We start from the raw sequence: 24,026 nt of genomic DNA, 5'->3' as shown, positions 1-24,026 counted from the left end.
TCTTATTTTCCCCCTTTTACCTCATCTCTTACGTTGCTGAGAAACCCTATCTTTTCCTTAATCCACTAATGTGCTGAGCACTGGCATATGACATCATATGCCGGCATACTCCCAATGGAGCAGCGAGACTGAGGTCTGAACAGGCCTGTGCTTTTACTTTGGGCTGGTCGGAGGAAGCTCAATGATTTTCTGAACTGGCCCTACTCTCTCAGTGGATTTATGTGGGGGTGCCCACATGTAGTCTTGTGCTATATGCTGGCTCCTGCTTGGCCTATCTAAAGCACCAGTCCTGCATGTGTGTAGATTCGTACCCAAAGTTACTTTTCTTGCATGTTTGTCAGGCTCTCGTTTATCTGGGGGAAATGAGTGTTGTGTTTGTGCGCTTCCTAGGAGAAATAAAATAGAAGGGCCCGTTACCTGCCCACCTTCGCTTAACAGACAGGGATTCTGTCACCTCAGTGTCAGTTTTTCCATGTCATGTGGGAAGCTTGCAGTTTTGTAACTTAAGTTGAAACTCATTTTCATTTTTGTTTTGTTTTTTGTTTTTTTTTTCAGCTCTTTTCTCAAGGTTCAACATTTGTATTTTTACAGTCCCCATTGACTGGAGCACTGTTTTCATTCCCAGTGGTACATATTCCCTGTTTGTGTGTGTGGCCTGTTCGCTAGCATAACTGTTCATTTTTGTGAGTGGTGTGAACAGCTTGCTGTTTACTACAAACTGAGTAAGTGAACCATCAGTTGGGACAGACCCTTATGGCTTTTGATCCTTTGTCACTACCTTGTGGAATTGTCTGTGTACATATTGTGGAACCCAAGGCTTCCACAATTCTATGGCATGTTCTTGGAAGATAACATTGTCCCCACAACATTTTCCTACCTGCAGCTGTTTTAACTCTGTTTTATTCTATTGCAGGCACTCTATACGGCTACTATTAGTTTTGCTTCTAGGAAAGGCACATTCTATTGGGCAGTTCTCATGGCTACTAAACGTTTCCATTCAGAAGAGAAATTACACTTGCATTTGTAGTGTGATCGTTCCTTTGAAAACCATACCCTTAAATCGGCAAACAAAATGCATGAAATTCTTTGTAAACCTGTTCAATGAAGGTTTACTCCTCTAATGTATTCAGATGGGAAGCTACCTTCTGCAGTTGGATCCTCTGCCCTCAGGTCATCCATTTTACAGGGGTACAAGATATACATTTGTCAAAATCACTTCCGACTCTTTATCCTTCTCTCGCTTCCTTCTAAGACTTGACCTGTACGGGAATAGACTAGATTGTCAAATTGGTGTTTATTCGCCTATTGTGTTTCTATTGCCTTTTTTATACCGCTTTTCTCGTACACATTTTTCTGCAAATATTCATATGCAGAATTGTTTATTTTCATGCTTGTGACCCTTTCAATTTAAATGTTATATATTTGTTTTAGATATCCAGAATGGAACCCAGATGCTGCTCATGGAATGTAAGTATAATGTGCAGTTATCCAAGTCAGGTTTGTCATAATTGGTTTACCTTGATAAACTGTCAATCTTTGTAGTTTCTTAGGAAGTGGGATAGGTGGCCAGTGATGCATAATGCTTAAAATATACTGAAATGAAGTGTTGCGGGATACTTATCCTAAATATATTCCAGTAGTCTTAAAATACTTATTTCAGCAAAAATACATGTGAAACAAAACACACACACTATATGGGAAAAAACGTATTAGGACACATCTTATTATTGCCAGTAATTTTAACCCTGCTAGATTTTCCAGTCAACGGTAAGTGGTATTTTTGGAAGGTGGAAACTTTTAGATAGAGCAGCAACTCCACGACACGGAAGACCACGTGAAATCACAAAGCGGGGTGACGGTGCTAAGGCGCATGGTGAATCGCCAACACTCTCCAAAGCTGGCTCCGAAGCTGAAAAGTTCTAAACTTCCGCTGGCATGAATATGGGCACAGAAACTGTTCGGTGGGAGCTTCATGGAATGAGTTTTCATGCCCAAGCAGCTGCATGCAATCATCAAATCACCAAGTATAATACCAAGTGTCTGAGTCATGTAAAGGACACCAGTAGAGGAAATGTATTGTGACAAATCAATCTTCTCTGCCCTACTTCTATCTTTGTGGGAACAGTTTGGGGAGGGCCCTTTTCTATTCTAGTATGACTATGCCCTAGTGCACGAAGCAAATCCATAAAGATGGATGAGTTTGGTGTAGAAGAACTTGACTGACATGCAGAGCCCCGACTCCAGCTCTATTGGGTAACTGGGCAAAAATCCCCACAGAAACACTCCAAAATCTTGTGGAAAGCCTGGGAAGGAGTCTAGAAGCTGTTATATTAATGTCTATGTATTTTGAATGTGATGTCATATGTCTATATATATTTAGAAAGTCCCTGTTGGTGTAATGGTCAGGTGTCCCAATACTTTTGTCCATAGTGTGTAAATCTTTATTTAATAGTGTATACAGAGTTACAAATCTCAGTTGGAATCACACTCGCATTTAATAAAGCCACTAAGGTAATGACCTTAGTAATGACCCCTCCGGCAAGCAAATAAGTCAATGAAGAATACAAGAACACGAGAAAATGGACAAAGCTTAATATTTTTTTCCTGGCATACAGTGGCAGTACGATTGGGTATTCTTTACCAGGGACAAGATGAATCTAAAGATCAAAAAACACAATTAAATTCCCCGGAGCCCCTCCTCCTTACCCATAAAACCGGGACCGAACCGGAGGTAGACAGTTCTTTTCTTGTCACTTTCAGGGACAGACAGGATGGATCGTAGGTCCGGACAGGAGTTCGGCATCTCTGCGGCTGGTGAGGCGCACGGTTGCTGCCTGGTGGTCTTCGTTGCCTCCGATTGCTCCCCGGGTGGTGAGCAGAGAGAGGTCTTCCCTCCGTAGCGGTCCGCGTTACGGAGGATGTATCTGTTTCTTCCTTTTCTGTACAAGGAAGTGGGAGCATGCGCAGTCTGGTGGAACGCACGCCCGGGTGTCGTTGCGTTCCACTGAAGATCCGATCGCGCCAATGAGCATGCGCGAATCGGATCTTCCGGAGGGTGGCAATTTTAAATTGCATTTAAAGCGCTTTGCCTGTCTGACTGCTGGAGCTTTCGTCAGTACAGTGCAGCAGTGTCACCAGCCCCCCCACACGGTTCAGAGGAGGTTAGGGTAAGATATTTTCTTTATCTTGGCTCTTTCCTATCCTCTTCCCTCCAAAAAAAAAAGAAAATTATTTTTTAATACGCATTTTGTCTTTTCATCAGATGTCTAGTCCATTACCATCAGAGAATCCGGATAAGGATAAAAGACCTGCTTCTGCACCCAAAAAGGCCACTTCCAAAGCTAAGCATTTGTCATGTGCTGAGTGTGCTACTCCACTGCCTGATGGCTGCAGGAAAAAAGTGTGCAACGCCTGCTCTGCTGAACAGCTTGCTTCTGAGAAGCGCAAAGACCTCCAATCTTTCCTTGGGTGGTTCCAGGAAAATTTGGCTCAAACTTCTGAGGCATTTCAATTTTTGGCAGCTCAATCTCAGGAGAAAGTCAAGTTGGATTCCACGCACAAGCGCAAGAGATCCAGGTCTTTCTCTCGATCAGACCTTTCCTCGGGTGAGATCTCCCGGTCCTCTAGTTCATCAAGTGATAGTTCGGAGGAAGAGATGGTTTTCCCCTCCCAGGAACTCCGTAAGTTCACCAAGGAGGTGACTCGTATGCTCCTAGTAGATGATGTGGGGAAAGTTAAAGGTTTTCCTGTACTCCCTAAGGTGGATGACCTTATCGCCAGGGAATGGAAGCACCCTGGAAAAGGAGCTTTCATTTCTAAACACTTTAAGCAGTTGTTCAGGCTTCAAGGGGAATATTCCTGGGAGGATCCCCCCAAAGTGGACATACAAGTGGCCCAGCTCTCCAAAAAGACTACTCTCCCTATTGGTGAAGTGTCCGGGCTCAAAGACCCTATGGACAGGAGAGCGGAGAGTTCATGCAGGTGTGTTTTCCAGGCGGCAGGAGCTCAATGTAAGGTGGCGGTGTCTAGTGCTGCAGTGGCTAGGGCACAGCACGTGGCTTCAACTTTTGCAAGATCGTCTTGCGGATGATTCTGATTCTGAGATTAACAGACTGTTTTTTTGTGGATTCGGCTCAGGAATCCCTTAAGCTCTCAGCCAAGAACATGGCATTGTCGTCTGTGTCACGCAGAGCCCTTTGGTTACGGTCCTGGACAGCTGATTCCGCTTCTAAATCTGCGCTTTGTGACTTACCTTTAGAGAGTAAGAAGTTGTTTGGTGCTCCGTTGGAAGATCTTATTAAGCAGATTTCGGCTACGAAAAGAGCTTTGCCTCAGGATAGAAGGCCAAGGTGGAACCGCAGATATCCTTATAGGAACCAGAGACCCGTTTTCCAATCCTCTAGATCTCAGAATTTTCGTGGGCCATTTGGAGATAAGAAATTCCAAGATCGGCCGAAAAAGCAGGATAAAAGAAAGTTCTGACTGCAAGGTGGGAGGACGCCTGCGACACTTCAGCCTATCCTGGGAACAGACCACGCAAAATCCGTGGATTCGTCAGATTATTTCGGAGGGTTACAGGATAGAGTTCATTCGGCCTCCGGTTCGCCAGTTTCTCATTTCGTCCTACCCCTTGGTAAGAAAAAAACTGGACACTTTTTTCCGAAAGCATGAAGCTTCTGGGAAAAGCAGTGATAGAGAAGGTTCCTGTTCACCAAAGATTCCAAGGAGTCTATTCCCGGTTGTTTCTGGTACCAAAGCCGGATGGCTCCCTGCGTCCGGTCCTGGTCCTAAACCGCTGTATCCCCTACCAGCATTTCCGGATGGAGAGTATCACCTCAGTCACTCAGGTTCTAAAAGAGGGAGATTTGATGGTCACCTTAGACCTGAAAGACGCTTATCTTCATGTACGGATAGCCGAGGCGTCCAGGAAGTTTCTGAGGTTTGCTTTGCGCGTCAATCACAGAGTGCATCATTTCCAATTCAAGGCCCTTCCATTCGGTCTGGCATCAGCCCCAAGGGTTTTCACAAAGATCCTTTGTCCTTTGACAGCTCACCTCAGAGAACAAGATATTTCGATCATTCCTTACCTGGACGATTGGCTGATCATGGCTGCCTCCCGGGAGAAACTTTTGTTAGACCTTTCCGCAACTATGAAGTTCCTAGAACACCACGGCTGGTTAATCAACAAGCAAAAATCTTGTCTCATTCCCGCTTCCTGGACTTTTTTTCTGGGGATTTTGGTGGACTCAATGTCCCTTTGCGTTTATCTCCCGCGTTCCAAGCGCCTCAAAATAAAGCAAGAGATCTCGTTGCTGCAAAGAAGTCCGACTTGCTCTGTCAGGAAGGCTATGAGCGTTCTGGGTCTTCTTACCGCTGCCATCCCGGCGGTTCCTTGGGCAAGGTGTCAGCTTCGTCCCTTGCAATGGCAGATTCTCTCGAACTGGTCCAGGCAAGAAGAGGATCTGGAAACGTCCTTCACTATAAGTGGCCAGGTTCTCTCCCAGTTGAATTGGTGGAAGCAGTCGTCCCATCTCGCCAGAGGGCTCTCTTTCCGGCCCAGAATTTGGATTATTATCACCACGGATGCCTCCGGCCGAGAATGGGGAGCCCATTTGGGTTCATTTTTTCGAAGGGGAGATTGGACTCCAGTAGATACTGTCCGCTCATCAAATTTCCTAGAGCTAAAGGCAATTCTTCAGGCTCTCCTGGCCTTCAGGTCATTCATAGAGGGTCAGGCTGTCAAGATCCAATCAGACAACGCAGCGGCCGTCGCTTATATCAACAAGCAGGGTGGAACGCGGATACGGAGTCTTCAGATCCTGTGCGCAGTAATTATGGAGTGGTCCCAACTTCATTTGACGGATATTTCGGCAACGCACATCAGAGGCCGCTACAATTTAATCGCGGACGATTTAAGCAGGGCAAAATGGTCACAGACAGAATGGTCTTTGACCCCACAAACCTTCTCCACTCTGGTGGCACTCTTTGGTCTTCCGGAAGTGGATTTGATGGCGACTGGCAAGAACCGCAAGGTCCCGGTGTTCGCGTCCCTCAACCGATGGGATCTTCCTCAATTTTTGAACGGTCTTTCCATGGTGTGGAATTTCCGGTTGGCCTACATCTTTCCGCCAGTGGCATTGATTCCTCGCGTACTGCTGAAAATCCGCTACGACAAGGCCAGGGTCTTGGCCATCCTTCCATACTGGCCCAACAGGGGTTGGTTTGTCCTCCTCAAGCAGTTGACCGTCACCTTTTGGGAGCTGCCAATCTCTCCTCAACTTTTTTTTTTTTTTTTTTTTTTTATTAAGGCCGCCACTATTCGCCGTCCTCCTAGGAGGTCTTTGTTTCCGTCATGGGATCTTGCCATTGTGCTTCGAGCCTTGTGTTCAGCGCCCTTCGAACCTCTGGAGGAAGTTTCCATGAAGCTTCTCTCTCTGAAAACAGTTTTTTTAGTGGCTATTACCTCGGCTAGGAGAGTTGGGGAAATCCAGGCTCTGTCATCCTCTCCGGAGTTCACGATTTTTCATGACGATAAGGTTGTTCTCCATGTTAAACCTTCATTTCTCCCTAAGGTCATTTCCAGGACCAGTATTAGTCAGCCCTTGGTTCTTCCTACTTTTTTTCCGTGTCCTTCTTCTCCTGATGAATTGGTTTGGCACACGTTGGACGTCAAGAGGGCTTTGGAGATTTATATTGCTCGGACCTCCTCCATCCGTTCTTCGGACCATCTATTTATCAATTTTTTTGGACGTTCGGCCGGGACAGCAGTTTCTAAAGCTTCTATTTCTCGTTGGCTGGTGGACGCCATCCGTATGGCCTACCACTCCAGTGGTCTCACTCTACAATGGCCCATCAGGGCTCATTCCACTCGGGCCATGGCGGCTTTCTGGGCTGAAAAGGCTGCAGCTTCGCCTGAGGACATTTGTAAGGCTGCTACCTGGTCCTCATTTTCCACCTTTGTGCACCATTATCGGCTAGACATCTTTTCCTCCTCTGCGGCGGATTTTGGGCGTAAGGTGCTCCAGGCGGTGGTCTCCTGATGTGGCCCCCCATTTCTGGGATCTTGCTATATCCCAATCGTACTGCCACTGTATGCCAGGAAAAACGGAAATTTTTTCTTATCGTAAATTCCTTTTTCCTTAATACAGTGGCAGTACCAGTTTCCCTCCCTTCATGCAATAAACATTGTCTGTCTTGTTACCTTACTGTCTACCTCCGGTTCGGCCCCGGTTTTATGGGTAAGGAGGAGGGGCTCCGGGGCATTTAATTGTGTTTTTTGATCTTTAGATTCATCTTGTCCCTGGTAAAGAACAATACCCAATCGTACTGCCACTGTATTAAGGAAAAGAATTTACGGTAAGAAAAAATTTCCGTTTTTTGCTCCTCAATAGTAAAGTTTACTTAAATTGTAAAAAGTGCATAGGGATAGGGCTGAAACAACTAATCGATATCGATAATTAAAATCCTTGACAACTATTTTCATTATCGATTAGTCAAATCGATTTTTATTGATTTATAAAAAGAGGTTTTTTCAAAGCAAATGCTCTGAAAAACTCCTCTCCTTATATAATCCGACCTCAAACAGAGATCGGATTATAACACTAGAATCCAGAACCCCCGAAACGCTGCAGGGGACCTGGATTCCCCTCCATATCGGGCGGTGGGTGTCCGTGCGATGCGCACAGACAACTTCCGCATCTCCCCTCCACTTCCATACACCTCTCTGACTCCTCCCCCTCCCATACACCACTCTGCCTCTCTCCCGACTCCCTGGTATTTTGTGAACCTCCGTTGCTGACGGGCACTTTCACTGCAGCTTCATAGAAGCCTCAGCGTAATTGAAGTGCATTAACGGAGGGTGGGTGTGCACATCGTGCAGACCCCCACCGGCTGACAGAGAATCGGTCTCCTGCAGAGGATCATCCTCTGTCAGCCGGTGGGGGTCTGCATCGCACAGACGGCCTCCGTTACTGCCCTTCACTTATACGGAAGCTTCATAGAAGCCTCAGTGTAAGTGCCTGTCAGCAACGGAGGTTCACAAGACACCAGGGAGTCGGGAGGGGGGGCTCCTCCCCCTCCCATACGCCACTCTCCCTCTCTACCCGGCTCCCTGGTGTCTTGTGAGCTTCCGTTGATGAGAGTGGGAGGAGGCAGAGTGGTGTATGGGAGGGGGGAGGAGGCAGAGTGGTGTATGGGTGAGTTAGAGTGGTGTATGGGGGGGTATAATGAATTTCAGAGTGGCATATCTGGGGAGGCAGAGTGGTGGATCAGGGAGTATAATGAATTTCAGGGTGGTGCAGGGCATTTATGGGGGGTCGGGGTGGCATATCAGGGTGCACAGTGGCATATAGGGAGGTGTAAGGCATAAATGGGGGCGAGTGGCATATTGGAAGTTATAAGGCATATAGGGATATTGGGCATATCAGGGGGGTAAAAGGTATATTAGGGGGCTCAGTTGCATATCACTGGCATTTAAAGAGTATAAGGCATATTGGGGGCACAGTGGAATCTCTGGCATATAGGATGTATAAGGCCATATAGGGGGGAAGAGTGGCAAGCTTGGGGGTCAGATGTGCATAACTGGGGGCAGTTTGGTAAATAAAGTAAACATAGTTTTTATTAAATGTGAAAAATAGTTGACATATGAATTAATATTTACTAATAACTTTGTATTAAAGCCTAGTTTGAGAAACACTGTTTGGGTTCTTGTAGCTTTTATTATTATGTCGGTAAAATAAGAAGGTGAATAGAGAGGCCATTACAATAAAGAGATGAAAGTGTAAATTGTAAGTTTTTTTATTACATTATTTTAAATTTAAAAAAAAATAGCTTTTTTTTTATCTGATTAATCGAAAAAAATAATCGGCCAACTAATAGATTATTAAAATAATCATTAGTTGCAGCCCTAAAAGTGCATCATATATATGACTTGCATGAAAATTGCTAATATCGGTGTATAGGTAAGGAAATATCTCTGCGTATACCCGGCTGCATCCTTGTATTGAAAGTAGGGATGCACCAAAATGATGTATATATTTGCTAACAGCAATCACACTCCTATCATGCCCAAGCAGCCAGTACATGCTGAAACCTGGGCATGATAGGAGTGTGGTTAAAGCCTCTCTAGGCCATGCTACCCCCCACTTACACTTCCATGCTATCACACACAAACTCTTTCACAAACATTCATTAAAGTATACTTGCTGATACACCCCCCCACCACCCCTTAACTGAACTGCAGATCTTCTGCAGGGGCCCGGCTTCTTACCTCTGCAACTTCTCTTGTCCTGCCCCCAGGGGAAGGAGGAGCGGAGCAGAGTCATGCGACCTCATTCATGTGACTCCGCTGGGTTCCTATTCTCCTGGCCGCTACAAGAGACTCTACTCGCATAGTGTGTGCGAGCAACGCGCAGGTAAGCAGCCTGGCCCCTGGGGACAATTATTTTCTTCCATTTTTTTTTTTTTTTTTTTTTTTTTTTTGTTTTCTGCATTTTGCAATAATGCTCTTTTCGGCCAATATATTTAGCCCACCGATATATCGGTCCATCCCTAATCGAAAGCATAAAGAACACTCCCGTAATGTAGCCATGGTGCATTCCACCTCTTGATTGGCTTCACGTTGCTACTGGAATAAGTTAAGGGTAAGCATGCGCAACACTTTAATTCCACTTAATTTAATGTTTCGGTTGTGTATCTGGGATACAAATCCGTGTTTGCCCACGTTTAAGAGTGGGTGCTAGTATGACTGACTTTTTTTTTTTTTTTTTTTGTTAATTTTCTATACATCTACTTTGAGGTAGAGCTGCATGTAAAATGTACGTTTTGCTAGCCACATGGGTGCTCATGTAATCCAAAAGGTGCTAATTCTAACCCTCCATTATATAGATAGTTGCTCTCGTACGGCAATATAATTGCAAGTAATGAAACAGAATTGAGACAATCGGTAGTGTTTCAGTAGCGTCTGTAGTATTGTTCTTACAGAGCAACTGTAGAGTAATATGTATTGAATGGTTTAAGTCTTAATGCTATACTATTTACTTAATATTTTTTAGGGGTGATTCATTTATGCTTCAACAATCCACCAACCCCGCACCCGGTATTTTGGGTCCACCACCACCACCGTTCCATATCGGAAGTGGTCCTGATGGAGGTCGTGGAAGTAACAGAGGAAACCTCAGTAAGTACATTTTAACCCCTTAAAGACTTAATGGTTAATATTACTATAGCTGTCATGGGCACACCCTACTCCAAGCGTGTATGTGACTTGGTTCGGGTGGTAAAAGGGTTAAAACTCCGTCTGTCCTAGACCAGAAATAGTGATACCTCCCCCTCCTTTAAAACCGCCCATGCTTAATTATGATATAACTGATATAACGCTGCCACCACCAATGCAATTTATAAATGGGCTGCCTTTGGTTCCTAGACAAAGACTAAAAGCTCACAGTATTTTAAGTACAGTATCTATGAATCCGGTAGCAGCGGGGGTTGTCTGTGTCCATCACACATACACCCTCTGACTGTCAGAGATAATTCCCCCCAGCAGTGTGGGGAACTCTCCTCTCTGACAGTCGGGGAAGGTCTGCGCGATGGTCTAACCGCACCTCCCTCCCGCTGCAGTGAAAGTTGCCTACGCGAATCGTGTAGATGTCTACCCGCTGCCCGGACTACACACCAGGAAGTCAGAAGCACCAGCAGCTGAGGTTACCATACAGGAGGAGATCCCCAGCGCTGCGGGGGATCTGGATCTTAGTCTCATAGGTCTGATTATAACATGACCCAGATTATAAAACGAGGGTTATTACCTTGTTTTATAATCGAGCAAATACGGGATTTTTTTTCATAAAGGGCAACGCAGGGGGCCCTTTCTGCCATCTCTATCCTTTCAATATAACACATTTCCCAGTATGGCAAACTCTAGTTTAAAGTTTCTTCCAACCCTCTAACCATTTTCTCCCTCCAGTACGGCAAGCCCCCTCATCATTGAGGTGCAATCTGTCATTGCTATAGTCTGTAGCAGACTGCTAGGTTTGCCTGGTTATCTAAAAACCTAAATCCCTCCTTTTCTGCTTTTGCAGCCATGCATTAATCTCTCTCGGCTCTCGTTGCCTCCCTAGTGTAGCACATGGTACTGGTAATATCCTTAAACATGAGAATTTTTCCCAAAATTTGTCATCTAGTGCCATAAAATTTTTGACGACTCACCTGTCATTGACTGTAAATCTAACCATCTGATATTTTGTAGCCTAAAGTCATTGAGCTAAAATTAAATGTTCTGAAAAGTTGCAATATTCTGCATGCATTTTTTTTCAGATCTATTTCAACAGCGAACCCAAGACTCAAACTTTTTAGTACAGTACAGTACTTGTATTTGTACCAATGTTCAGGGTCTTGGGCCTGAATCATTGTGTGGACATTTGTACAGTTATCCTACAAATAATTTTTTTTTTTCTACGACAAACTGGCGCATTTTATAGTTTTTACACTTTTGCAGGGAATGAAGAGGTGTGCAGATCAAGACACCTTCAGAAAAGCAAACAGGTTTGTACAGTTTTATGAATTGTTACTCAGGTGATACAAATGCATTAATATATACTTGATGAGTTTTGAGCATTAATTAACACATTTGTGTACTATATAACATACAGAGAATCTAAGACCACGCTCCCATAAATTCATTAAGTATCGACAAAAATGGTAATTTTGCGTAGTTTAACTTACCTACCATGGTGCTGTGAAATATGTTTACATGTGCTGGTATGTAGAGGTTGTGAAAACCTGCACTGCTTCAATAATGTGACAATCAATAAATAATTAAGTGCTTATGACAAGAAGTCTTGTATAGCACTTAATACTCGTATGGATGTACTATAACATCCACAAAAGGCCTTGATTCTGTGATGGTAGCACTCTACATGGCCTCCAGTATACCACCTCTGTTTTCATACCTGTTCATGTCACCATATCACAAAAAAAATGTGCCCGAATACCATATGTAGTGGAGAATTAAAAAAGAAAAAAAACTTCACTACCCCCGAACCCCCCCAACCCTAGAAGTACTTAAACTGGACATAACAAGTAGAGCATAAGTGTTGACCTACAGAATGAAAATGCAAGGAGGGTCTTTCTAAACAAGTTTACAATATACTGTAAAAACTAATGCATGTTTGGTTTTCCATAGCACAACTGGTTGTTCTTTTCCCATTGATTTTTGTTCAGGAAAACAGTAGAGTTGTTCACATAATGGACTTCCAGAGGGGAAAAAACTTAAGAAGTCAGCTGCTACAGCTTGTAGAGCCTTTCGGAGTGATTACAAACCACCTTATTTTGAATAAAATAAATGAGGTATGTGTCACTGTCGTTTTGTGTATTTTGTATGCCTTGACCTGTTTAACCCCTTCAATCCCAGGGGTTTTTGGTACCTCAAAGCCCAGAGCAATTTTGCCATTTTTGGGGTATGTCGGTTTAGCGATTATTCTCTGTTCCTGTGAATAGTGTACATATGTAAACTATATATTGTTTTTTCAAGGAGAGATAGAGCTTTCATTTGATACCATAGTTGGATGATTAGCAGAAAATTTAGAATGAGAAATTTAGTAAAAACTAGCGAAGATTAGAAAAATAAACTAATTTTTTTTTACATTTTCCCTCTGAATCCTCACAAAATAAGGTAAAGTGATGGAAAATCCCCTCCAAGTTTATCAATTCAGGTTTCCTGATTTCAGAAATACCTAATTTATAAAGATTTTCCAGACTTTCCCAGCACCAGGGAGCATACTATTAGGTGTACAATTTTGTATAATATTTATGCCTATGGCTTAACGGGTTTGGGGGTTGTGAACGGGGGCAGGAGGGTTATAATGGCTAGATGTTATGCTAGGGCAATGGGATGTAAGGTTTTTTTAAGAATTTTTTTATTTTTTTTTATATATCTTTTTTTAATTTTTTTTTTATTTTAATTGTTTTAAATTTTTTTGTATTTTTTAAATTTTTTTTTTACACAGTAATGGTAGGAGGTCCTCCTAGGGACCTCCTGAACATGCCAGTGATGTCACAGTGACATCACAGCTTACATTATAAATTTTTTTTGTATTATTTATATTATTATTTTAATGATTTTTTTAATATTATTTTTTAAATGAATTAACTTTTTTTTTTTTCAGCTTTTCTCTTACAGGACGGGAGGGGGAGTGAGAGAGATGGTCTTTCACTCCCCTCCCCGCGATCCCCCTGCACCGATCACACTGTGATCTCTATGCAGGTCCTCACAGACCTGCATAGAGATCCTAGCGTCTCTGTGCCTCATCGGAGGGCAGGATATCCCCGCAGGGGATATCCTGTCCTCCGATGACCTTCCGGGTTACGTCAGCAGTGACGCAACCCGGAAGGGAATGCCCGATCGCGCGTTTGCAACTGCGCGATCGGGCAGTTTACCGGTAACAGCTTACCGGCTTTCATGCCGGAAGCTGTTACAGGCGATCGGACAGCAGAAAGCCGGCAAAGCCGGCTTCTGCTGTCAGTGGGGAGTCCAGGCTGTCAAACGACAGCCTGGTCTCCCGTGCAGCGGCAGGGATGTGTCCCTGACGCTGCACGAAGGGCTGGACGTACCGGGACGTCCATAGGGGTTTCTTTGTGGGCGTTTTTTGGACGTCCCGGTACGTCTATAGGGGAATGAAGGGGTTAAACACCACACTGAGCTCATTCTTTGCAGTATGATACTTTATGGCAGTGCTAATGCAGTCCATAGACTTGATCAATAAAGGGGAGAGTTGTGGTTTAACCCCTTCAATCCCAGGGGTATTTGGTACCTCAAGTCCATGAGCAATTTTGCTATTTTTTATATATATATGTATGTATGTATGTCGGTTCAGCGATTATCTCTTCCTGTGAATAGTGTACCCATGTAAACTATATATAGTTTTTTTTCAAGGACAGATAGAGCTTTCTTTTGATACCGTAGTTGGATGATTAGCTGAGAAATGTAGTAAAAGCTAGTTAAAATTTGAACACCTAATTTTTTTTAAATTGTCCCTCTGAATCCTCACAAAATTGGGTAAAGTGATGGAAAATCCCCACCAAGTTTATCAATTCAGGTGTCCTAATTTCAGAAATACTTAATTTTATATAGATTTTTCCATACTTTCCCAGCACTTATAGGGAACGTACTATAAGGTATACATTTTTTTGTAGAATTTTTATGCTTTATGGCTTAACGGGTTTGGGGGTTGTGAACGTGGGCAGGAAGTTTATACTGGGTAGATGTTGTGCTAGGGTAATGGTTTTTTTTTATGGTTAGAGGTCCTTGGGGACCTTGAACATGTTGTTAATGCCAGTGATGTCACAATGACATCACTTAGCTCACGGTATTGTTTTTTTTAATTTTAAAATTATTATATTTTAATAACTTTTTTTTTTCTTTTCGTTTTTTAGCATGGGAGGAGGGTGAGAAACATGGTTTCTCACTCTCCTCTCCGCAATCCCCCTACACCGATCACACTGCGATCGCAGCGTCTGTGTGACTTCCGGGTGACGCAACCCGGAAGGAAATGCCCGATCGGCATTTAAAAATGTAACAGCTTTCATGCCGGAAGCTGTTACATCAGGTCGGACAGCAGAAAGCTGGCGATGCTGGCTTCTTCTCTCAGGAGAGACAGCCTGATCTCCCTTGCAGCTTCAAGGAGGGCAGGACGTACCGGTACGTCCATAGGGGGTTCTTGGGATGCATTTTTTGGGCCGTAGCGGTACGTCCATAGGGGACTGAAGGAGTTAAAATGCCTCTTTCACTATTCATTATGAGGGGCCAACAATTTACTGGAAAGTCAAGAAGCAAAAACACTAATCTGCTATAAATGTGGGTACTTCCATTTATGTTCCTCAGAAGGAAGAAGCAATTTCCCGGCTTGGGGGGGGGTCGGGGGTTTAACCACTAGTTTCCTGCGGGCTGGTGTTTAGGCCTTGCTTGCTTCTGGTTTGATATGTTTTCGGAGTTCTAAACACTATTACCAATGAGTCTTACCAGTTTGATATGTTAACCCCTTCAATCCCAGGGGTTTTTGGTACCTCAAAGCCCAGAGAAATTTTGCCATTTTTGGGGTATGTCGGTTTAGCTATGATTCTCTTTTCCTATGAATAGTGTACCCATGTAAACTATATATTGTTTTTTCAAGGAGAGATAGAGCTTTCGTTTGATACCATAGTTGGATGATTAGCTGAAAATTTAGAATGAGAAACTTAGTAAAAACTAGCGAAGATTAGAAAAATAAACTAATTTTTTTTTAACATTTTCCCTCTGAATCCTCACAAAATTAGGTAAAGTGATGGAAAATCCCCTCCAAGTTTATTAATTCAGGTGTCCTGATTTCAGAAATACCTAATTTATATAGATTTTCCAGAATTTGCCAGCTCCAGGGAGCATACTATTAGGTGTACAATTTTGTATAATATTTATGCCTATGGCTTAACGGGTTTGGGGGTTGTGAACGGGGGCAGGAGGGTTATACTGGCTAGATGTTATGCTAGGGCAATGGGAAGTAAGGTTTTTTTTAATAATTTTTTTATATTTTTTTTTTAATTTTTTTAAATTTTTTTTTATTTTTTATATATTATTTTTACACAGAAATGGTTAGAGGTCCTCCTAGGGACCTCCTGAACATGCCAGTGATGTCACAATGACATCACAGCTCACGTTATAATTTTTTTTTGTATTATTTATATTAATATTTTAATGATTTATTTAATATTATTTTTAAATCACTAACCGTTTTTTTTTTTCTGCTTTTCTCTTACAGGACGGGAGGGGGAGTGAGAGAGATGGTCTCTCACTCCCCTCCCCGCGATCCCCCTGCACCGATCACACTGTGATCTCTCTGCAGGTCCTCACAGACCTGCATAGAGATCGCAGCGTCTCTGTGCCTCATCGGATATCCCCGCAGGGGATGACCTTCCGGGTTACGTCAGCAGTGACGTAACCCGGAAGGGAATGCCCGATCGCGCGATCGGGCAGTTTACCGGTAACAGCTTACCGGCTTTCATGCCGGAAGCTGTTACGGGCGATCGGACAGCAGAAAGCCGGCAAAGCCGGCTTCTGCTGTCAGTGGGGAGTCCAGGCTGTCAAACGACAGCCTGGTCTCCCGTGCAGCGGCAGGGATGTGTCCCTGACGCTGCACGAAGGGCTGGACGTACCGGGACGTCCATAGGGGTTTCTTTTGTGGGTGTTTTTTGGACGTCCCGGTACGTCTATAGGGGATTGAAGGGGTTAAGTGGGAAATCCAGCCAGTATGTTTTGTTTATTATGCACCTTATTAAGCATTTCATTGTGTTCTGATGGTTAACGACACCCAGCCTGTTGCAGGTTTTTTCACCTAAGGCAGGGGCAAGTTTTTTCTGCCGTGGGCCACTTCATCAGAATTGTATACGTGTGCGGGCCGCACTCATTTTTCACTGTGAGAAAATATGGCCTTTAATAAAATATGCAGATTAAAATAAAGTAAATGACACAAAACCTTTACTTTTCCGCTCACTGATTTCTGGGCCTAGAAAGTTTTGTGACTACAAATTCAGGATTCTGGATAAGTAAAAATAAAATCGTTTTATTTTAGGGATGCACTAAAATAAAAATTCTGGACCAAAACCGGAAATTCAGGGTTCACTTAGCCAAAAGTGAAAATGACCCCCCACACACTTTTAATAAAAGTAAGTTACACATCAAAATTGTACAAAAAATTATATATTATGATTGTTAACAGCAATCTCAGGCATACCCAGATTCCTGCATGTACTGGTTGGCTGGGCATTGTACCGGTATTTTTTGTCCAATTTTAGTGTGTAACCACGCTTTTATTAAAAGTAACACACCACAATTGGACAACAAAAATCAACAATATGACTTGGCATGATAGGAGTGTGATTGCTAACAGCAAGCACACTCTTTTTATACCCAGGCAACCAGTAAATGCTGGAACCTAGGCATGATGGGACTGTGATTGCTGTTAGCTGTTAGCAATCACACACCTATCATCCCAAGTCAGCCAATATGTGCTGGTACAGGGTGGCTGTAAGTGCAGACCCCATACTGCTGGCAGCATCAATACACAAGGGGGGCAGCTAATCAGGTTTCAGCATGTACTGGCTGACTTGGCATGATAGGAGTGGGATTGTTAACAGCAATCACAGTCCCATCATGCCTGGGTTCCAGCACTTACACATCCATGCTATCACACACACAAATTCATTCATTCAGATTCATTCCCTCAATGAGGCATACTCATTCAAACACCCTCCCCCACCCCTTACCTGCACTACAGCTCTCGATGCTGCTCACAGACTTGAGCAGGGGGCGCGGCCTCCCTCGTTCTCCCCACAGAGGAGGCAGGACTGGAGCAGAGAATAAACCCTCCCACAAGTAAGCAGCAGGGCTCTTGTGATCCTGGCTGCCGATCTCACGCGGGCCGCATTTTGGACGCCCCTGACCTAAGGTATTTAAGCCTCTCTACACCCTTGTTGTGTGTGCACTGTGTAGGCTTGCGAAGATGTCTGCTCCTATTGTTCCTGATGAACAGACTGAGGAGAAGCCTAAGAAGGCTTTAGCCAAAGCTAAACATCTTTCATGTACAGGTTGTGGCAAACCCCTCCATAATACTACTAAGCCAAGTTGTGCCTGCCCCACACAACAAAGATCTAGCAGCCAAAGCACCTAGAGAAGCTCTTAAGAATATTTCAGCCATCAGACGGTGGTCGCCTTTTTTGTGTGATGCCTCTCTAGAGCGTATATGTGCCAGCGCATCTGCCTTATCTGCGGCAGCCAGGAAAGCGCTATGGCTTTGTGGTTGGAGGGCAAACATGGCCTCAATCACATCTGCTTAGACTACCCTTTCCTGGGAAAGTGCTCTTTATAGCCAAACTTGAGGCCCCACTTGGAGAAAAAAAAACACAAGGGACAAGCATTGGTTGCCCCAAAAGAGACCAGTGACACAGAGTTCCAGCATAGACAAGGTGAATAGAAAAGATTTGACAGGACATATGACTGGCACCCTAGAGAGGAGATCCACCAGAGAATAACATTCTCGGGGCAGCACTTTCAGAGGAATTGGGAGATGAGACTAGTTCCTCTTCCTCAAACCCTCTGCATGACACCAGACAGATGATGGGAGGACGATTAAGGGCATTCAGTGATTGTGGCATTTACGCAAGACGTATGGACAAACAGTGTTGTATCCAGGATATTCCCTTGAAATTCAGAGAACAGCCTCCAGACAGATCTACCACTTGCCTGCATATCCAGTACAAAGAAAATATCTTGTTGCAGGTGATAGTCTGTCTCTCTGGAAAGACAATCATCTGTTGGTTCCAGGAGCCTAAGAGGGAGTAGGCTTCTTCACCAGTATTTGCGATCCCCCAAAGCCGGGGGTGGGGCACTGTTATTCAGACTCATTGTGGACTATTTCCACTTGCAGAGACAGCATTTTCATATATATGGGAACTATCAAGTCTAGAACGCTGGGAGACTATATGGTGACCATTGACTTAAAGGACACATACCCGCAAGGCTTCCCAGAAGTTTCTACGCGTAGCCATTTCCTCAGATTCATGCTCAACCTTTTGGCCTGGCATCTGCTCCCAGAGTCTTCACAAACTTCCAGAAAAGTGGAAGCTGTTATAGCTGCATAAGGGGGTGCAACATGGTTTTGGAATAGAATATCCAACATATAGATGTGATGGTCAGGTTTCTACATACTTTTTGGTCATGTAGTGTGTGCGTATATGTATAAAGTAAAAAATTGTTTTATACTGAGATTTCCCAAAGGAACTCAATACAGTGTCTTGAATCAATACTAACAAACTTTTTTTCCCCTCTCCTTATTCATTAAGGCCTTTATTGAAATGTCTGCTTCAGATGATGCCTTGGCTGTAGTGGAATATTATAGGAATACTCCAGCTCTTGTACTTGGACATCCAGTCAGAGTCCATTTGTCTCAGAAGTATAAGAGAATCAAGGTAATTGCCCCTCCCCCTCATTTTAGCATTACGCGATTTGTGTTTTAAAATGACTTGTGAAAAAGCTTAGTTAGCTTGTGTGTATATATATATGTGTATGTATATATTATATATATATATATAATGTGTGTGTGTGTGTATATATAGATATAGATATATATATATATATATATATATATATATATATATATATATATATATATATATATAATGTGTGTGTGTGTGTGTGTGTGTGTGTGTATGTATATATGTAAATATATATATATATATATAATGTATATTTATTTTAAGACTTCATTGTTAAACATATTGGTAAGCAACCTGGTACAAAGGCTCAAGAAGATGCTATAATGCAGAACAGATGACAGCATTATATAATTAAAATGCTGTTGTGGCTTTTTTTTTTCCAAAATTTAATTTTTAAATGGCTTTTATATTTCTAAGAAACCTGAGGTGAAAACTGAAGAAAAATCTAGCTTCAAACCGGATACTGGTCGAGTGATACATCTAAGCAATTTACCCCATTCTGGTTATTCTGATGGTGCAATTGTCAAGCTAGCAGAGGGGTATGGAAAAGTGAAAACCTACATATTGATGAGAATGAAGAACCAGGTAGGTACACAAATCATAGCTGTCTCTCCACTATTGTACATTAGTTTTAGCTTTAACTTATCTGTCACTAAATTTTAGGACGGCCAACTTCTGTAACTACTTGCTACCATGTAAAGGTTTTAATGATTTTATGTATATTACTTGGGTTCTGCATGGAATCTACTTAAATTTTAACTAAAAGGTTAAAGATATATATTACTTTGTGGTAGAGGTAAATGTTTTTTTTATTTGGTTTTTACCTGCTGCATAGGCATTTATTGAAATGGAGAAGGCGGAAGATGCGCATACAATGGTTGACCACTGTCAAAAAAACCCCCTTTGGTTTCAGGGAAAAGGCATAAAGGTAGACCTTTCTGAAAAATACAAGAAACTGGTTCTAAGGGTAAGTGTTGTAGTGTAAGCATATAAATTACTTATGCCAATGGTTTTTTTGTTGTTGCATTTGTTTGATCTAAAATGTCTGTGCGTTTGGAGTCGTACAAATTGCCAACTTACTGAATTTTGGCAAGTTTGCTGATTCGTACAAGGCAAGTCCCTTACCAAACAGGTGAAAACAAATCAAAAGGACTCCTGGAACAGGTGATCTGACAAGATGGAACATCTCAGTTTTGTTGAACATTCCCTGTCCTGTAATTGGCCAACAAAATAGACTCCTTCAAGGAACATATGAATAAGATTTGATTTGTAATCTTGTGCCTCTTCACTGCTACCGTATTTGCTCGATTATAAGACGAGGCTTTTTTTCAGAGCAAATAATCGGGGTCATCTTATAATCAGACTTCAAATAGGCCTTACTATGAGACTAAGATCCAGATCCCCAGCAGCGCTACAGGGGACCTGGATCCTCCTGCCCCCCCTTACCGGTGCTTCTGAGTCCCTGGTGTGTAGCAGGGGGAGCGTGTAGACGGCTACGCGGTTTGCGTAGACATATTTCGCTGCGGTTAGCGGCGGGGGTTGTCTGCGTCCATCGCCCAGACCTTCCCCAGCTGTCGGAGATCAGAGTTCCCCTCACCGGGGAATTCTCTCTTGACAGCCGGGGAAGGTCTGCGTGATGGACGCAGACAACCCCTGCTGCTAACAGCACCTCCTTCCGGCTGCAGCGCTGCCCGGACAACACACCGGGAGTCAAAAGCACCGTTAAGTTTTTTTTTTTTGTTTTTGGGGGGGGGGGTGTTAAATGGGGGGCATAAGGAATTTCTGTAGGCAGAGTGCTGTATGATATGCCTTTTAAGCCCCTTAATGCCACTCTGCCTCCAGAAATGCCTTATACCTCCATATATGCCACTCTGCCCCATATGCCTTTTAACCCCCTTAATGCCAGTGGCATATAGGTGTATAAGGCATTTGTGGAGGCACAGTGGCACATAGGTTGTCAAAAGGCATATCATGGGGCACAGTGGCATATAGGAGGTTTAAGGCATTTATGGGGCAGAGTGACAAGCCTGGGGGCTGATGTGCATAACTGGGTGGCAGGTTGTAAATGTTTCTGAGTCCAGTGATAAGTTCTTGTAGGTTTGTTAGACATTTAGATTTAGACAACCAGGTAATCTATTCTGCTCATAGACACTATAATAATGTAGGAGAAAGTTGAGGGACTCCTAATTGTGTAATAAATATATTAAAATGGTATAAGTAGTAGGACAAACGTTTATATGTGATTAGTTGAAATCGTGTCAAATTTCTTTAGCAGCTTAAAAGCACAACCGGCTGCCCAAAATCATATTTCTATTTAATGCTCATAGTCCATTTTGCATACACTTGGATGCATTTCACTTAAAACATGCTTATTAGCTCTCCTTTTGAAGCAGCCAATTGCACGTGTGGTCATAAACCACCAGTGTACAGATGGCATGCACACGGTGGGCTTCTGCTACCCCAGTTTGGTTTCGGTGGGAGCTCAGTTTCCTTTAAGTGGACTTTGGGGTTGTACTGAACACATGCAAGAGGTGTACTAAAATACCCTTCAGAAGGGCAACTGGGGCAGGTATTCCAACTTGCACGCAGTAAAACATTCTCATAGGTATATATATTTTAAAATATACCATAAATGTTTACATTTCCAGTATTGTGTATAATAGCAGTTTGGGGTATGTGTGACTGCTTCATCATGTCTGGAAATTACTGGAAAGGACCTTTTCTTGATTGTCCATTATGTCCAGCTTGTCTGATTTTTACAATGTGTTTATTCAAAAATAAAACCTCTCGTAACACATTTAATGGCTTTTTCCTGTTAGATTCCAAACAAGGCAATTGAACAACTTCAAAAAGAAAAAAACAGGTAAGCCCACTGCAGATATTTAATTCACCTCAAATGGTCATCATTAATCACTGCAAAGACAGCTGAATTTTCCTTGTTTAAGTTGCTTTTGTAAATAAAATTACTTAAGTTTTTGTTGGGAACTTGTTTAAAGTAAAACACTATTGTATACATTCTCATGAAAACTGGTCTTTGGGTTTCACTCTCAACCCTAGTGGGTGCAAGTGGGTTGTATCATTTTTGTCTCTGGATGAAGGAATAAATCATTCCTCCTCCTACTGTTGGTACAACACCTGCCTACTGAGGAAGTGCAGTCTTTATTCTTTCTCGAGGTTGGCTTAAACTGAGCCTGTAGATATTCCCATCTAAATTAGCCCCCTTTGCCACATTTGGCAGATTCTCTGCAGGTCAAGACCACCTCCTGCCTTGGAGGGTTAGTGGATCTCCTACCAGTCTTTCAGCCCCTAAAGTGAGGTTTTTTTTTATTATTGCTAAAATACCTGAGTTAACTCATTGGTGACAGGCATTTTTTTGCACTTGAGTATTTTCAGGGGTTCTGCGATGTCCTTGTTCAACTGTAATATAGTGTGCTCTCCAGGACAATTAGAGCTTTCCTTTAAAACTGTTATCCATAATATAGTATGGGGGAAAGAGTGAAATGAAATTGTAAAAACTTTATCTGCTATAAATTGTACACGGCTAAAAAAATATATTGCCTTCACAACTTGTATGCTTAGGATGTTCATATTTTGGCAGTTGGGTAAGTGTTTCAGTTTGATCATATTTTTCCCCAAACTCTTTTCCAGTGAGCTATAATCTTAAAACAGCCTGATCTGCCCTGTTGATGCTCACAGCAACAGGGTGTAATAGTATGACACAGAATGCCATCATAATGGGGTTAAGGTTTGGTTGTGATGGATCATTGATTCATCAAAGGATTGTACAACACTGCGGAATGTGATGGTGCTATATTATACATAATAAACAAATTACAATTGGTCCACCCCTAAAGCTGTACTTTCTGGATTTAATATACAGAAAAAGAGCTCATTCACCAGACCACAAGGAAGGATCAAGTGATAAGAAAGCCATTAAAGTGGAAGGCGGTTCCAGCACAAGTAAATCTATATCCAGTACAGTTGAAAATAAAATATGTTTTGAGAGTGATTCAGTTCTATTGGAGGAGATAAAACCAAATGAACAAATTGCTGGAAAAGAAGAATTGACAGTTAAACATGAGAGTGACTTTTTAGTGCAAGAGGAAGAAGCAACAGCACTCCTAGAAACAAGTAGTTCAGTTGGTGATGAAGCTGAAGAGCTTTTGGATGAAAATGTGAACAAAGATGTGTCAGGCACTTGTTCTGTTGTGCAAGAAACTGAAGATGTAAAGAAAAAGGTATATAACATACGTACAACCATGTTTTCTGTCTTAAATGTTTTAAAGCAGTCTCCCAGTACACCTATTATGCATGTGCTCATATGTTTCTGCTTGACTAAAGGAAGTATGTGTATATATCATTGTTTATAACAAATGTTTACCTAGGGTACATAAAAATGCCAGCCAGATTGAAACATAAAGATGGCATGTAACAAACACCTTCATGTACACATCACCACTCCATTTAGCCACACTAAAAATGCATATTTAAAGTACTTGGTAATTACTTTAATATGCGTTCTTCCGCCTATGTCTTATCTTTATTAAAAGCTGTAGTGCTGCTGTTGTCTTCTTCGAGCAGTTTGAAGCACCTTGAATGCAAGCATTTGGCTGGGTTGCCAGCCCTGTTAGAACTCTTGCACAAACCAGTGCTAGAGCTTGCTGGTGGGGAGCATTTGCTCTGCAAGCTTATGAGTAAAGTACAGGCAGAGAGGCATATACTTTGGAGGGATTCTGCAGAAAATACCTGGCAAGTATGTATCTCCAAGCCAAAGCACTGGAGGTGTGGACACGGTGCTAATGTATAGAAGGCGAGTTTTGATGAATATCTCCATGCTTTTGCAATGAAGTGGTGGATTAAAGATGGCACTTGGTTATCATATGCATTAGTTTACCAGAGTGTATTTGTAGCATATCCCCAGCTTGGCAGCTATCTTAAAATCTGCAAACTCCTAAGCATGATAGGAAAGTCCAGAAAGTTTAAAAAAAGAAAAAAGCTTTCTGGATATT

The 24,026-nt window shown here is 42.7% G+C and overlaps 1 protein-coding gene across 3 annotated transcripts in view; it reads left to right on the top strand.

Annotated features, from left to right (window-relative positions):
- The window catches only part of MATR3 (matrin 3), a 69,588-nt gene that overhangs the window by 26,915 nt on the left and 18,647 nt on the right, over positions 1–24,026 (top strand). For 2 of the 3 annotated variants that reach the window (XM_053465371.1, XM_053465373.1), the window contains 9 exons: positions 1,432–1,467; positions 10,053–10,177; positions 11,492–11,538; positions 12,217–12,342; positions 18,865–18,990; positions 19,435–19,602; positions 19,853–19,984; positions 21,837–21,880; positions 22,898–23,255. In XM_053465371.1, the coding sequence (XP_053321346.1) occupies positions 1,432–1,467; positions 10,053–10,177; positions 11,492–11,538; positions 12,217–12,342; positions 18,865–18,990; positions 19,435–19,602; positions 19,853–19,984; positions 21,837–21,880; positions 22,898–23,255 (1,162 nt within the window). The remainder of the gene's footprint in view (positions 1–1,431; positions 1,468–10,052; positions 10,178–11,491; positions 11,539–12,216; positions 12,343–18,864; positions 18,991–19,434; positions 19,603–19,852; positions 19,985–21,836; positions 21,881–22,897; positions 23,256–24,026) is intronic. The other variant, XM_053465372.1, reaches the window with a different exon arrangement.

Source organism: Spea bombifrons, chromosome 4 (genome assembly GCF_027358695.1).
Source record: "Spea bombifrons isolate aSpeBom1 chromosome 4, aSpeBom1.2.pri, whole genome shotgun sequence".
NCBI classification, from domain to species: Eukaryota; Metazoa; Chordata; class Amphibia; order Anura; family Pelobatidae; genus Spea; species Spea bombifrons.
Note: the sequence above shows the minus strand (reverse complement) of the source record. Positions and strands in the feature narration are given on the sequence as shown.